This window comes from Arachis ipaensis, chromosome B9 (assembly GCF_059453495.1).
Source record: "Arachis ipaensis isolate K30076 ecotype BB chromosome B9, ASM5945349v1, whole genome shotgun sequence".
Lineage (NCBI taxonomy): Eukaryota > Viridiplantae > Streptophyta > Magnoliopsida > Fabales > Fabaceae > Arachis > Arachis ipaensis.
The window spans coordinates 159,876,369-159,892,843 of record NC_142444.1 but is presented as its reverse complement, the minus strand read 5'-3'; the positions used below and the strand labels follow the sequence as shown (position 1 = coordinate 159,892,843).

Sequence of the window (16,475 nt, the reverse complement as noted above, 5' to 3'; positions counted from 1 at the left end):
AAAAAGCGACGGGCAATGCCGTTTTCTGAATGCGCCTGGGTAAGTATCATGTGTGGACATTAATATAGTTATCAATATGATTCCTAATCTAATAAATAATGCTAAATTAGGATATCAATATGATTCAGAGTAACTAAAAGTAGCTACCGGCGAGAAGGTCCCACTAAGGTATAGGATATTTCAAATTGATTATCACCGTATATTCCATATTCCATATAGGGTAAGTATCATGTGTGGATCGGATACTTTACAAATTTTAGTTTTTTTTCTTATAATTTTATAAACATTATTAATTAATTGTAATCACTTATATTACTCACGTTTCTTATCATTGTTAAGCTTTATTTTCAGCTTTCCCCATCACTACTATGTACTATCCCTTTGCTTTTGTATAAATTTTAAATGATGTAGCAGGATTATATCCCCTCTCTAAATCTTCGTTGAACTAATATTTTTTCCCATTTTTCTTTGAACATACACATTAATTCTCACCTATTAAAACCCTTGCAAGAATTTTTGGCCTGGTATTTTCTTGACATTTACTTTCACCTCCTTCAATCAGAGTTCACCTTCCCAAGGCCTGATGATACGTATTTTAGATTTTTAGAACATAACATTAAAAATGTAATTATTATTTTAAAGTTATTAATTTGTATTTTAAATATTAAAATATTTATTTTAATTTTATATATTATTTTAATTTTATTTATTTAATTAGTAAATTAATATTTATGTTAGTGAATTTAAAATTTTTTATATTTAATATAACATAAGGTATATAAATATTTTTTAAATTATTGTAACCGATAGAAATTAGAAGAATGAAAAATTATTTTTTTAATTTCATGATGAAACAATAATATAAACAAGGGAGGTCTAATGAAACAAAATTGTTTCAGTCTATTTCTATTTAAATTCAATTTTTATTTAATTCTAATTCTTATCTATCTCTTTGTTTATCATTAATTTCGTTTCGTATCACCTCAGATCTATTTGACTTTTCTTTCTACTCCTTTCTTGTTTATTTCCCTACAATCTTGGGTTTTTGTACTTTTTTTTTTCCTCCCGGTTAAAAAATAATGCCTTAAACTATTTAAGCAATTTTATATACTCAACTTATATTTGCATCATGTTTTATATTTTTTAAACCTCTTTATCATACTCCATATTCAACTTTTATCATGCTTGTATCTCATGTTAATTTTTTTCGTAATTTATCCGTTGTAATCGACGTATCTCTGTGCAAAGTATGATCCATATATAAGGTATAACAGTTTTGGTGAGTTAAAAAAATATCATTAGGCCTGGCAGCATGAATCCTATATGCGGGTACCTAACTCGACCCAATTTGATTGGGTAGGGTTGCCAACTCGATCTGCTGCGAGTAGAGTTGGATGCAGAGCGGGTTGAGCCTCAACCAACTCGATTCGCTGCGGGTAGGGTTGGGCGCGGAGTAGGTTGAGCCTCAATCTTACCCGCACTCCCTATAAATATGTGTTATATATGATTAAAAATGTTATATATATGGAAGTTGAACCAAGAACTTTAAGTATGTGCAAAAATTTCTTGGCCACTGAATCAAATTTATAAATTTATAAATTTTTCTCATTTATTTTTATAAAACATATTTTTTATTAAATGAGATATAAATACAATTTTTAATAATTTAGTGGCCTCTATTTTTGTCAACTTGCGAGTAGGGTCGGATACCCGCGAATTGAATGCGGATAAGGTTAGGGTTGAGTATTTCTCAATCTGCAAGTAGGATAGGGTTGAGTGTTGGTTAAAAACTCAACCCGCAAATAAAATTAGGATTGAATTTAAATCCTACCTTACCCTACTCATTACGACTCCTATATATCACCCATCAGTGTCATCGACTAGCTTTCGGTCATTATGAGCTGAAAGCCTGAAACTATATATATATATATATGCACTATACAGATAATATAATGTTCATTCACAACTAAATCTCTCGAGTCAAATTCGATTAAGTGGGCTTCCAATAAGAAAATTTGGGTATCAATAGTTGACTTTAATTCATAGTACAAGTTGTTCTTTTTCTTTGTCAATTTTTTTATAAAAAATAAAAAATGAACACTTAGTGATTTTTTATAAGCCAAGGTACGTAGAGAGAGTATAGAAGCCCTGATGTCACTTTCAGGAGTAAAGAGAAGAGACCCCATAAGATACAGTAGCAGCGCATCCTCTGAACACAGAACCAGCAAATTAACAGCTAAGACTACCACTAATGCGTGTTCATTTTGTGTATGCAATGTGGCCTCCTCACCTTTGACATATGCCAACAACGAACCATCAATCAATTATTATTAATAACACAAAAAGTTCATTATTAGAAACGTATTATTTCACATATTTTTAATTAAAGATATTTTAATATGTATTCTATATGAATAATTAATTTTTTTATACAATAGCATGATTGTTATAAAAAATATTGAATCAACTAAATAATTATAATTAGTTAAACTTTTTATTATAAAATTATTTTTTAATTCTTAACTTTTTATGAATTTTGAATTTAATTTTTAAAATTTAAGATTTAGAAACTAAAATTTTAAATTTTGAATTTAAAAAATTAATTCTCTAATTAAATTTATTATAATAATATTATAACAATTCTATTTCAACCAAGAAATCTATTTACTTTTCTTTCTATTTTTATTATTTGTTAAGAATTAGTTAATAAAATAGGTAATACTTCTTTCGTTTTAAAATAAGTATTTTTTTTAGAAGAGTTAAGAGTGTGAGAGACAGTAAATTTTGTAATTCGGTAGCTATTAATTAGTCATTATTGATGTTTTTAATAGTGTATAATTTTATTTAATGATACGAGATTACTTATTTTTCTTTTATTAATTAAATGTTGACCAAATTTTAATAAAAATATTGACTTAGACTATCTCTTTTTTTATTTCTTTAAGTTTTTTGAAAATTTAATTTTTGCCTAAATACATTATTTTTTAATGAAGTCAAAAAATAGAAGAAACACTTAGATTATTGAACTGACTTGCGAACTTGATTAGTAGAATATTTGGTCGCTTATCATTACCAAAAAAATAAATATTTAAGTATAATTATTTTTATGTGAAGTTAATAATTAAGATTTATTAGATGAATATAGAGTCAATGGAATTTCTGTACAATGTGTACAATAAAAATTTAGGAATGTCCGATTCAATATTAGAGATATAACTATTAGTGTTACTTTTTTATATTAGTTTAAGTTTTTAGTATAAATAGTTTCATGACATGGTATAAGAATTCTAGATCTGAAAGAACTTTAATTAGCTTAAATTTTTAGAATAATAATTTCATAACATGACATTATACAAATATTCCATTAGCTCTCTAGCGGAATTTCAAAAAGCAAACGAAAATAATAATTGATTATTAGAAGAAAAGTGTGTTTGTGATGAAACAAAAATCCCCGCGACTTGGCCACGGTAAGGTTTTGATGATTTAAGTGTTAAGTTGCGTGTCCTAAAAACCCTTAACCCTTGTTCTAAGTTCTATCTATGCTTTTACTATTACTAGCTACTTCATGGATGATGGTAACAACCCTCTTCCTCCTCCGATACAAATCCCACCAGCCACTACTCCAGCCCCAACCTCATCATCCTCTTCCCCCTCTTCTGCCGTGCGGTACCGGGGAACACGCTGCCGGAGTGGGAAGTGGGTGTCGGAGATAAGGGAGCCACGCAAGACGACGCGCATTTGGCTGGGGACATACCCAACACCTGAGATGGCTGCTGCTGCCTACGATGTTGCTGCTCTTGCCTTGAAGGGTCCCGATGCGCCTCTCAACTTCCCCGATTCCGTACAATCTTACCCTATTCCTGCCTCATTGTCTCCTCCTGATATTCGCGCCGCAGCCGCCGCCGCCGCTCAGGCGAGGCTTCCGAGGCCACCGCAGAACCCTCTAGAAGGTAGTAGTAGCGGTGGTGGTGGTAACGATAACGTTATTGTTGAAGGGTCTTGTTCCAGTTTGAGTACTGAAGAACAAGGAGGGATGATGGTGGCGGAGTACATTGACGAGGATGAGCTTCTGAATATGCCGAGTGTCATCGAAGACATGGCCAGGGGAATGCAGGTTAGCCCTCCAAGGATGCACTCTTTCTCCTCCGATGACTCCCCTGGGAATTCCGATTTAGATACCCTTTGGAGTTTTTGATTCTCAATTAGCCACTTCAATTGATCTCTATCTATCTCTGTTGTTGGGGGCATCTATGCTTTTTTACTTTCTGTCTGTGTTTTTAGGTCTTACAACAAACAAAGCCTAGACAATTTCGATTGTTTTTGCTGTTGCTGCTCTTGCTCTTGTTGTTGTTGTTGTTGTAAATACAAGATTATTGAGGGGGTTGTTATGAGTTATGGGGTCACTTTCATGGACACTGCAATGCTGCGTGCAGAAGAAAGATCTATTCATATTTATTGAATGTTGATTCCGGATTTTGTAGTGTTGGTGGATCTGTCTAGTTCGATGCAAAGAGGTTAGGCTTTGTAACTGGAATATTGGATCATGGGGCCTTTCTAGATAGCTTAATTTCTTTCTACATGTATTTAGATCAGATGATGATGATTATGATTATTCTATGTATGTGTCTCTTTTTTTCTAGCCAGCCACTAGCTACTACCAATGGTTTTCTATTCAATAATACCATCCGTTTCTCTCTGGCTGTAATTAATTAGTTCATGAATTTGTTGCTGCTGATCTGAGAGATATACATGGTTCTCTATCTGTACTAATTCACTATGAATCTCTTGTTATTATTTACATATTCATCCCAGTTAACTTTACTTTATTCTATCTGCAACTATTGTTTAATTTGCTGCAAATTGTTATATTTTATATAACTCATAATTTCCAAGACTTAAGATGATATTGTATGCATGATTGAGACTTCATCAAATTAGACCATAATAAACCTGCGGTTACCGTATAATGCATGCATCATCTCTTTAGTTTATGCATATCTGATCTATCTCAAATAATAACTAATTATATGAATGATATATAGTGTATATATATATATAAATGTGATTGATGAATTAAACTGATCTGACTTGCTTGCAGCATATACAAACATAAAAAAGCCGAGAAACAATAATAATGTATTGGAATTGGAATTGAATTCCTTAACTCATACATATATCACATAATTTATTTCATGCATCTATTTACAATATCTATCTCAGATTACAAGAATGATTATGAGTCCTCTCTGATATTTTACATTCACTCAACGATATCAAGGGAGACTCTTCTCTTGGCACAATATTTCTGAGCCCGGAGTGTAATTATATATATATATATATGAATGAATGCAAGTAGCTAGTCCATCATGTCGGCCAGTAGCCTGATATTGATCCATGTTAGGTGAAAAAGCTAGGTTTCTGCTTTAGAAGGTAGATGCTATCTATAGCTACATTTTATTTGAATTTAGAAATAATAGAGAGTTATCAAAATGGAAAAGTATAGGTAACCAACAACATTTTTTGAACAATGTGGTTACATTTGTTTTCGAAAACAGGACAGAACAAGTCATCATTGAGAATAGGACAGGATAAGACACTGATGGACAGAGACACAAAATTTTATGTTCTCGTATTATGTTTAATGATAAACTTAAACAAATTATGAAAATTCAATTTATTCTCATTTTTTTTCATTCAAAAAATTTGAGAATAAAAATATAATAATAAAAAATATAATTATGAAAAATTAATAAAAATAATGAAAAAAAATAATAAGTTGTGTCCTTTATTAGTGTCTCCGTGTCCTTAGTGTCAGGATGGATACAAAATACACTAATTCAGTGTCTCTTAACACATTGTTTCTGTCCATGTCTCCTCTGCCAAACACAATTTTGTGTTTCTGTGTCCCTGTCTCAGTGTACTGTCTCTATAAACAAACGCAGCCTGTGTGAACAATGTGAATTAATAGGGTTAAAGGAGTAAATTAATCTTAAATTTAATTAGTAGCATTAAATTAGAATGTAGTGTATTTTTATTTGATTAGTGGTTGTTCATGTTGTTCAATATGATCATTGTTTACCTAGTATTTTCCTATCAAAATTTATTGTTTTTGACCATCAACTAATCATTAATATTTAAAAGTGTGAATTAAAAATATATTATTGAGTTACTAAATCAAAAGAATTAAGTTGATGGTTAAAAATAATGATAAAAAATAATAAATTTCGACAATTCTTAATTTTTTTTTTAATGAAAAGAAGATCTTGACCAAAATGGGCAGACAACTATTAGTAGAAAAAAGATATATATGACATTGGAAGAAATTAAAGTGAGTAGATGACAATAACATGTTTTCATTTCCTCTCTTTTATCGTATATGTTGTGAATGTATATATGTCCTACATAAATATACCGAGTTCCCTAGATTTCGAATATGTGTTTGATGAAATTGGAACATGGATAGGGATAGAACAAACAAGTAAATGATAGTACATTTTTTGCCTTTGGATGTCAAACTTGGCCGACATCACGCAAAGTTTGTGCCGGCGGTTATGCCAGGATGTTCATTCTAGGCGCCCCTATTTCAACAGTGCTTATTAGTTTGCTAATTGCAATTAATTTGCATCACTCATCATATATTTGAAAATATATGTTTTCTGTCTAAGAGACAATGACTATGTCTTGGTCAATGGTTTGCATCACTTATTACTCATCATTTAATTATATATATATTTTTTTTATAATTATTCATCTAGTAGATGAAAAGTAGTTTTTTTATTCAATGTTACATATATATATATATATAATATATGCATATAACTTTTAAAACAATAATTATGTATCTAAATTAAATTTTAATACTTTTTTTTGAAATTGTTCAGATATACTAGTACATAACAAAAAATTTAGGAAAATTTTTAAGTGTACCGTCATACCGGTGTTTCAGTTATTTTTAACCGTTGATCTTAATTATAAAAAATATATATAATATATATAATTAAAATCAACAATTAAAAATCACTGATACACCGATATGATAGTACACTTAAAAATCTTTCAAAAATTTAATATCATCTATCTTCTTTTTCCTTTATCTTCTCATCACAATTTGTCTCTTTTGATATTCTTCGTACTATGATACAGCATAACCTGATAATAACATGTATGGATCACAATTTCATAAGATACCACTTGGTGGTCATGATAAAAAGTGGAGGCGATATTTTTGCTTAAATAAAATCTTACTACACTACATGTAGTTGAGTAGATAATATACATAATTTAGTCTCTGAACTTTTTTTATACCAACTTATTTTTAATAAAATTAAAAGTGACATTTCAATGACTATGTCTTGCCATGTCAATATTTTCAGTATTTAATAGAATAAATTAATAATAAAAATTAAAATAAAAAAATTAAAGTTTATTGAACTTATAAGAATTTAAAAATGTTATTTATACATTAAAATTAGTTACTAAAATCAGCCACCAATGTATTTATGTATAAATACATGTGTGATTTAATTTATTTTCAATATGTATTTATATTCTAACATGTATTTTATACTTATGACTGACTTTGCTGACTGAATTTAATGTATATATAGTATTATTCATAAGAATTATAGGAACAAAAATAAAAAAAAAATGTGAACATAAAACCTTATTTAAACCTAATATAAGCAACAAAATATATAAGAATCAAAACGTTATTTAAACCTAATTTTTAATATGTTTAACATGTTAAAAGTGAATTAAAAATATATATGAAAAGGTATTTATTACTACGATCCAACCAACCACATGTATTAATCTCTTTAGTAGACAATCTCTTTATTAGTATAAGTACTATAATAATTTAAGTATTCATTATAGTCATTATAACGAAATTAAAGAATGAAGAGGGAAATTATAGTGTTATAGATGCGGGGAACTTGCCCTGGATATAGATAGATACAATAATAAAACAAGTGCATGCATTGTTACTTATTATTAATTACTAATGCTGAAAGCCATCAGTGGACCGTACCTGCTCTGATCTATCTGATACGCGAACTGGGACCTGCAGCTTCAATTCTCTTCAAATCAATTCGATATCTTTTTGGTGTATTCTCCCAAGCTAGCCAAAACAATTTTACCAACTCCATGTGCCTGGATTTTCGAATTATTATTGCCAATCGGCACTTTTAGAATGAATTATTAAAGATGATTGATACACTTAACAACAGAATTTCATATATTATGAGAATAGAATTATTTGACGTTACTACTGTCTAAGCACGAATCATTTATAATCTATGAAGCACGGACACTTTGCTGAGTTGCTGTGTCTGCGTATCAGACACATTTCGGACACGACACTCACTTATACTTGTCCGACACGCGTGTCTGCTGTGTTCAAACCGTGTCTCAATAAAAAATAAAAAATTCTTCTTCGGACATACTTGGACACACCTAAATACCATCACGTGTCAGCGTGTCCGGTTTTATTCTTAATATATATTTTTAAAATAAATTTAGATATAGTATATATTATTATTTATTAAAACAAAAAATATTTTAAATACTTGATATAATTAAAATAAGACATTAAAAATAATTTTAAAAAATTAATTTATATTTTAATATCAATAAAATATTAAAATATCATTACGGTTTATCTAAAAAATACTTTATATTTTATATGTATGTGTGTCCCCGTGTCATGTAAAATTTTCAAATTCGCGTGTCGGGGTGTCCGTGTCGTGTCAGTGTGCGTACATCATAATTTATAATATATTTATAGACACAAATTCAGAATGATGTTTTATTTTTCAATTCTTGGTGAAATAATTAAAAAAAAAAAAACGAGCAAGGCTATTAATAATTGGAGTAATAATACACAACCTGGCCTGATTTGAAAGCTTAGAACAGTAACATACACTAACTCATCAACTCATCGTTGTTGAGAATTTTCATTTCAAAGCTAGTATAATCAATTGGCCGTACGTATATTGGGTTTAATCATCTCTCCTACTTCACCTTCTTAAGTTAGGAAAAGGTGCAGTGGTATACATGTATTATTACTTAATAATTTGAATTTGCAGGAAAGATCAATTTAATATATGACATTAAAATTTTTGTCACTAAAAATATAAATATTATACATAAAATTTAAGTATAAAAATAAGATAAAATATATTTATACAATATATACAATTCAGACTGAAAAAGAAATTATTACTTAAAAGCAATGACTTGAACCCTAAACTATATAACAGTAACTAATTCGTTCTACACACACTTTAGACTTTTCAACTTTAATTCTAGCGTAACAATAATGGTGTTGGCACTTTGGCTCCAGGCTAATAAGTGTTTGTAATACCGTACATTTAGGTAAGTCTGTTTTGAAAAAAATACTTGTGTTTTTTGAAAAAATATGTATTTTAGTTTGTGTTTTGATAAATTGTACTTATGCTTTTAGTTGAAAAAAAAAATACAAGTGATTTTAAACTATTTATGAAGATATGTTTTAAGATAACTTGTATTTTTTAAGATTAACAAGTTTAATATAAATTTACATATTAATAAGTATTTATTTTTATTTTTTTATTTGTATTTATATTTATTACAGTCATTTTAAATGTTAAAAATAATTTTATCATATATAAATTTTGTAATTTATACTTATTAAAATTTATTTTTATTTTAATTTATTAAATATAAAAACTATAAGTTCTTAAAAAGCTATTCTTTAAAAAAAATATCTTTAATAAAGTATTTAAAAAAAAAAATCAAAACCCTATAAGACTCAACCATTATTCAACTTTGTTGTTTTTATAGGCCCCAACCTTTTTTTCCTTTTCCACCGACCCTACTACCCGAATAATCTTATTTTGGATATTGTAACTTTAGAAAGAGAAGTGTATTTTTTTTTTCTCAAATAGTCGAAGATAATATTATTTATTTTAGGGTAAAGTATACTTTTTGTCTCTAAAGTTTGACAAAAATTTTAAAAATACTCCTAAATTTTATTTTATTTCAATTTTATTCCAAAAATTTTCGATTTGCATCAAATATACTCCTAACAGCTAATTTTTCAAAAAAATTTAAGATCAATTCAACAACAATTTCATAAGAACAACCCTCAACATAAGCAAATCAAGCATAATTTTCATACATTATTGTTAGATTTGTCTTAGATTTTCTTAAAAAATTTAGCCATCAAAAATATATTTGATGCAAATAAAAAATTTTTGAGATAAAATTAAAATAATATAAAACTTAAAAATATTTTTAAAATTTTTGTCAAACTTCAAGAACAAAAAATATATTTTATCCTTTACTTTATTACTTGCATTGTTTTTTGTTATATTTTAAGATAAATCATTACTCCGAATTCCTTGAATAATATCATCAAGGTCTGAAGAACCGAGTCAGACCCTAAAACTCCTTCGCCATGGTTATCAGGACATTGGGAGCTGGAATCTGTATATCAACAAAGATAAGCATCATATATACAATATACAATATAATACAAGATGGTACATAGCATTCACCTTAGATATAAAGTGCTCTGTAGTTGTCATCATATATATAGCGGTGAAGCAGAGATGTAATTGGATGCAAACAATGGTCGTTTTAATTTTAATTTATAGTGCTTTTTATAGCATACATATTGCACCAAAGAACAAATTAAAGACTATTCACTACTAACTTCTTCCTTCTGTCTCAAGTCTGAACCTAGCGTATTGTCGTGGTCTTGTACACATTTTAACGCTATCGTGTTAACACTCGAACTTATTCAATTTCTTGAGCTAAGACCAAGTTAATCTAACCCTTAATACTTAACAAAAAAATTAGGAACATAAGAGAACATAAAAGAAAAGAAGTTTTGGTGGAAGAACACTTTATTGATCAAGTGTTTGTTACAAATAATTTACACAAATCTCACACTAACTCTCACCTCTTATTTATAGCCATCCACCTTCTCAATGGATGGTTAGGATTAAATCTAATTAACGGTCTAGATTAATTATCTAGAACCTTCTTTACAAATATTTATCCTACTACAACTTTCTAAATGTTTCTAGATTATTCCATACCACTCTTTATACTTCTATATATATTTACACTCTTCTAGAATATTCTATGACCTTCCATAATCTTCTAGAACCTTATAGGATATTCCGAGACCTTCTAGAACATTCTAAAATATTCCGGAACCATATAGAACATTCTCAAACACTCCAAAAAACTTTACAAACACCGTTAAATTTAACCTTCTAAAATTTATCGTGACAGTATAGTTTCAAAATATTAGGGATATAATTATTTAGAGTTAATATTTAAGTTAATTTTTGAATTTGTAAATGAGTTTTAATTTAGTCGTTAAAATTTTAGTTATATTTATTTAGTTTTTAAATTTTATAAACATGATTTATATTATTTTTTGGGATAATTTTTGTCATAAAAATATTAATAGAATGTTGATATAGACAATCATATATCACGTTGGAACTTATAAAATGTAATTTTGATTTTAGCGTTTAAATAGTTTAAAAATGATGTCGTATCATTTGTTTTGTAAAAAAAAGTTCTAATAAACACCGCTTATAATATTGTGTTTAGATTATTTGAATATCAAATTTAAAATAATATTATTTTTTAGAATTTAGTGTGACATTCGGTTGTTCATATCAGTATTCTGTTAACGTGATTAATATGAGTCACATCCACAAAATTTGAGAATTAAATAGAGACAATTGAAACTTTAATAAAGACTAAATTGAGATTTACGTGTAAGTTGAAAGATCAAATTGAATATTATCTATAACAATATATGTTGCCTCCTCTATTAGTTTAAATTTTTTAGAAGTGTAATTTTATGATATAATATCAAAACTCTATATTTAAAAAATTTAGGGTTTGATTTTTGGTGAATCTCAAAAATAAAAAAATACCATAAGATAACTAAAAAAAAGTCCATATAAAAAAATAAAACAAACTCAAAATAAAATCTTATTAAACAAATATATTAAAAATATAATTATTTAATTCATTTTTTTTACCGTTGACTTAAATAATAATAATAATAATAATAATAATAATAATAATAATAATAATAATATTATTATTATTATTATTATTATTATTATTATTATTATTATTTATACTCTATCTAAAGATGTGAAATGGAACAAAAAGTATAAATAATATATTTCTCATAACAAAGAATAATTAAATATTTCATAATAATATGATTACTTTTTTTATGAATAAAAAAATACATTATATATCATAATATTTTTATTCGTATTCTATACTTATAATTACAAGTCTAGTTTGATTAAAATTGATGAAACATTACTTATATAAATAAAGAATAAAATAAATTAAAGAAGAAGAAAGGATAATGAAATATGCACTTCTGAAATTCCACTCCCACACAATGAATTTCTTTTGCCACACATCCATAGTAACTTTATACGTCCACGTATGGCAATATTAATCTTGATCATATATACAAATTCCAGTTTTAAAGAATTTTATATTATTAAAAGCAACTTTTTATTAAATATATTTATGTGATCATTAAATATAATTTTAATGATGTGGGGTAGTTCATGTCGCCTTGCAATTGGGTTATTGTGATGAAGGGTTTCCATTTCGTATAAAGTCCCTAGATTGAAAATTCGGATTCCTCTTATTCATGACAAGACCAGATGGCAGATGGTTCTTGAATCTTAGCTCCCAACTTTAACGATCCACGCCTCAGATGAACGACAAGTGTAAAAATAGACTACACAGGTTAATATCATCGTTAGATGGGGACTACATTATTATTCTTCACATGAATGAGTGAATGAGAATGATGATTAAATATAATCATATATAATTAATTAATTGGAGAGGGTTGGCCGACTTGTTTGATGCACAACCCAAGAAAAGAAAAGAAAAGAAAAGATGTAGACAGGGGCTGCTGCTCCTATAGCGGCCATGCCCACATTTGGCTCTTTGCATTGATAAGTAAACTACCACAAATTAAATGCCACTGTGCTCCTCAAAACCACTGTTCCAAAAGCGGCTGCACCAAAACAATTCTCTCATATTATCCTTAATCCTACCGTTACATCCTGTATGGATAGTGTCCATGTTCACTATAGATATCGACATGATCATAGTATATGTCTATTATTTATTTATTTGAGATATAAATATACTAGTCAGAATATATCCATTTTCTCCGACTAGAAGGTTGAGCCAGATTCTGAGTCTGATGGATTTATTCATCATGAAGAATATGTTCCTCTTTGTTTCAGTTTTTTTCTTTTTTTAAAAAATAATAATTGTTGAATTAATTATTATTAAAATATAATTCTTGCTGTCATTAATGGTTAAATTTTTTATTGAAATTATTAGAGTTTTCTGTTATATGAATTAATTATTTTTAGTTATGAATAATAATAGAGGAAAAAAATACGTAGTGGTAGATGAAAATTTTGGATAATAATAATTAGGAATATTTAAAATTGATCAAATTTGAACAAAAACCAGCTAACCGAATAAAAAAAGTGATAACTGAACAAACAAAAAATAAAAAAATAACCGAAAAATTAAATTTTACAATTTTTTATTGGTTCAGTTCGGTTTTCAATTTTAATAGAAAAAATATGAACTAAATCCAAACCAAACCGATCAGCATAACTAAAACTCTAAATATCATTACACTCATCAAACCTAACCCTAACACACAGCGCCGCATTCACACTCATTCTCACTCATCACACTCGTTCAATTTTTTCTCTTTCACACTCGTTCAATCTTTTCTCTCTCATGATAAGGGTATTATAAATTTTTTAGTATTTTATGTGTTTTGTGCATCTACTTTACGAAAAAATATAAAATATGTATGATTTTTTATGTGAAAAAGGGGATAAATGACATAGTTTTTTATTCTCATATAGAGGTTTTGGGTTTAAGTTTTATGTCTAACTTTGGCCAACGAGCTATACTTCAAATGGCATAGTCTCTCCATACTCATTTAGAGGTCGCGAGTTCGAGTCTCCCTATCTTAAAAAAAAAAAAGAATAGGGGCCAAAGGCCCAAAAAAAACAAAAAAAAAAAGTTAAGACAGAGTAACTGGTGTTGAGTGGGCAAATTTAATGAGGACATTTGTAGCAAAATTCTCTTCTCTTCCCTAAACCTTTTGCACGATACTGACGAGCTAAAAGAGATGAAAAAACTATCCGTATTCAACTTAAAATACTCATTGACAAAGCCTATATTTATATATTTATAAGGGTAAAACACGTAGTTAAACCAAATGGAGAAAAAAATACACAATTCGACCAAAAGTAAAACCGTAATGTGAATCTCCCAAAAGCAGCAACCTATGTAACTCGAATTATTCTGATTCGAATTATACTAGCATGAGCTCTATATGGTAATTCAAATCATGTTCATTCGAATTACACACAAACAAGTATCCATAGTAGTTTGAATCACCTTGTTTCGAACTAGCACACCGATTTAAAGCCCCTAGTAATTAGAAACAACCTGATTCGAATTACTACCGGTTTGGTTGTCCCTAGTAATTCGAAACAATCTTATTCAAATTACAAAGGCTTGGCCTATAAACGGAGTTCGAGTCAAGCTCATTCGAACCACTATTTTCAAACTCCTGCACCACCAAATCCTAGAGGAATCTCATTCCGTACGACCCCAACAAATTGTTCAACAGAATACTCAGCTGATGGGGATGACCCAGACCGACTCTATCGTTTGGATGGGGTCGCCCATATAGTTGGTGTGATCAATGAAGAGGTTAGTGCGATTTTTTCCTTTTAAAATGGGATTTAATGTGTTATTTTTTATGTTTCTTCCTTTTGTATGTTATAATGATAGTGATTATATACCGTTGTTAAGTGGTTATATCAGTGGTTTATTAGTGAACACAAGTAAATAGAAAAAGTATGAGTAGTAAGGCTAACAGAGGGTGGAAGTTATCTGGAGTCAGTTTATTTTTGTTTATATGAGTGGTAATCATTGAAGTAATTTTTTTAGCGTAATATTATACTCTCTCAAAAAGAAAATGTTTTATTGTAATTAAGCATACTCTTTTTAAAAAAATGTTTTAAAAATATTTTCTCATTAGGCCCAATTTGATGTGTAAATGAGGTTATTTTCCATGTTGACGCGTAACATGATTTGATAGAGTACAAGTTGTATGTTCTGCTCTACGATATGCATTAGTGAATGATGTTGTGTAAATATGTTTCGACCCGAGAGATAATCTGATACATTCATTATGCAGCCCACCAATGTATCTCGAGCATGCGATGGCAGCAGGGTATGCGCTTGGATGAGAGGTACGTTCCGTACTTGCAGATAGCCGGCTTATACCATCTAGCGAGGTTGAACGAGAGATGGTTTAGGCTGAATGAGCCCCTGGTTAGTGCATTCGTGGAGCGCTGGCGTCCGGAGACACACACCTTTCATATGCCATTCGGGGAGTGCACGATTACACTGCAGGACGTGGGGTATGAGTTAGGGCTGCCGATTGATGGGCATTATGTTAGTGGTTGCCTGACAGATTTTCAGACATACATCGAGGGTGGTCGCCCAGCTTGGGTTTGGTTCAAGGAGCTGCTGGGTATGTTGCCTCCTCCTCCTGCTGTCCGGTGGCTAGCTGGGCCTCTGCCCCTCTCCCATGCAAACAAATAGCTCGGCCAACCTCTCGTAAGTGGCCTTCACTAGTGAATACACCGAAAGGTTCCTGACTCCCTTCAGAATGAAATTGACACACTCCGAAATATTCATCGTCATATGGCCAAATCTCCTACCCTCATTCCAATGCTGAGTCCATATTGCATCCTCAATCTTGTTAGCCCAGCTACCCCGGGCAGGGTCTTCAGTTCGTAGAATATCAAACCAGTAATCGAACTCCACCTCAGTCTTGGCATATGTCGCATTCACAAGAAGCCTCCATGCATTTTTGCCCTTAAAAGTGAGGGCAAAATTTGCCGCCACATGTCGAATACAGAATGCACAGTATGCAGCAAGTGGTAGCCAACCTCCGTCGGGAGCCTCAAGTACGGCCTTGATACCATTGTGCCTATCTGATATCACCAGGATACTCAGCTGCGGGGTCATGTGCTGGCGGAGATGAGATAGAAAAAAGACCAGGATTCAACATTCTCACCCTCCACGAGTGCAAATGTAATAGGCAGGTTGTTGGAGTTTCCGCCCTGCGCAATTGCAACGAGCAGCGTACCCTCGTATTTATCGTACATGTGGATCCTGTCAATACTCACCAACGGCTTGCAATGACGGAATGCCTCAATATACGGTGAGAATGTCTAGAAAAGCCGGTGAAAACAGGCTTGCGAGTCGTCCACCTGCCCCCTACTCTAACAGGACTCGTCTTTTACACCGCAACACTACCAGGTATCGTCAACTGCACACCTAAGATCCATCGCGGGAGCTCGTTGTAT

The 16,475-nt window shown here is 30.1% G+C and overlaps 1 protein-coding gene across 1 annotated transcript; it reads left to right on the top strand.

Annotated features, from left to right (window-relative positions):
• Positions 1 to 3,419: 3,419 nt before the first annotated feature.
• Positions 3,420 to 4,795, top strand: LOC107619546 (ethylene-responsive transcription factor ERF027). Its single transcript, XM_088500584.1, has one exon. It carries the CDS (start codon positions 3,566 to 3,568, stop codon positions 4,193 to 4,195), a length of 630 nt encoding a protein of 209 aa, XP_088356710.1. The 5' UTR covers positions 3,420 to 3,565; the 3' UTR covers positions 4,196 to 4,795.
• The last annotated feature ends 11,680 nt before the right edge of the window (positions 4,796 to 16,475 follow it).

Excerpts from the sequence above, each read along its gene's own strand:
- LOC107619546 (XM_088500584.1), top strand. The coding sequence starts at position 3,566 with ATGGATGATGGTAACAACCCTCTTCCTCCTCCGATACAAATCCCACCA.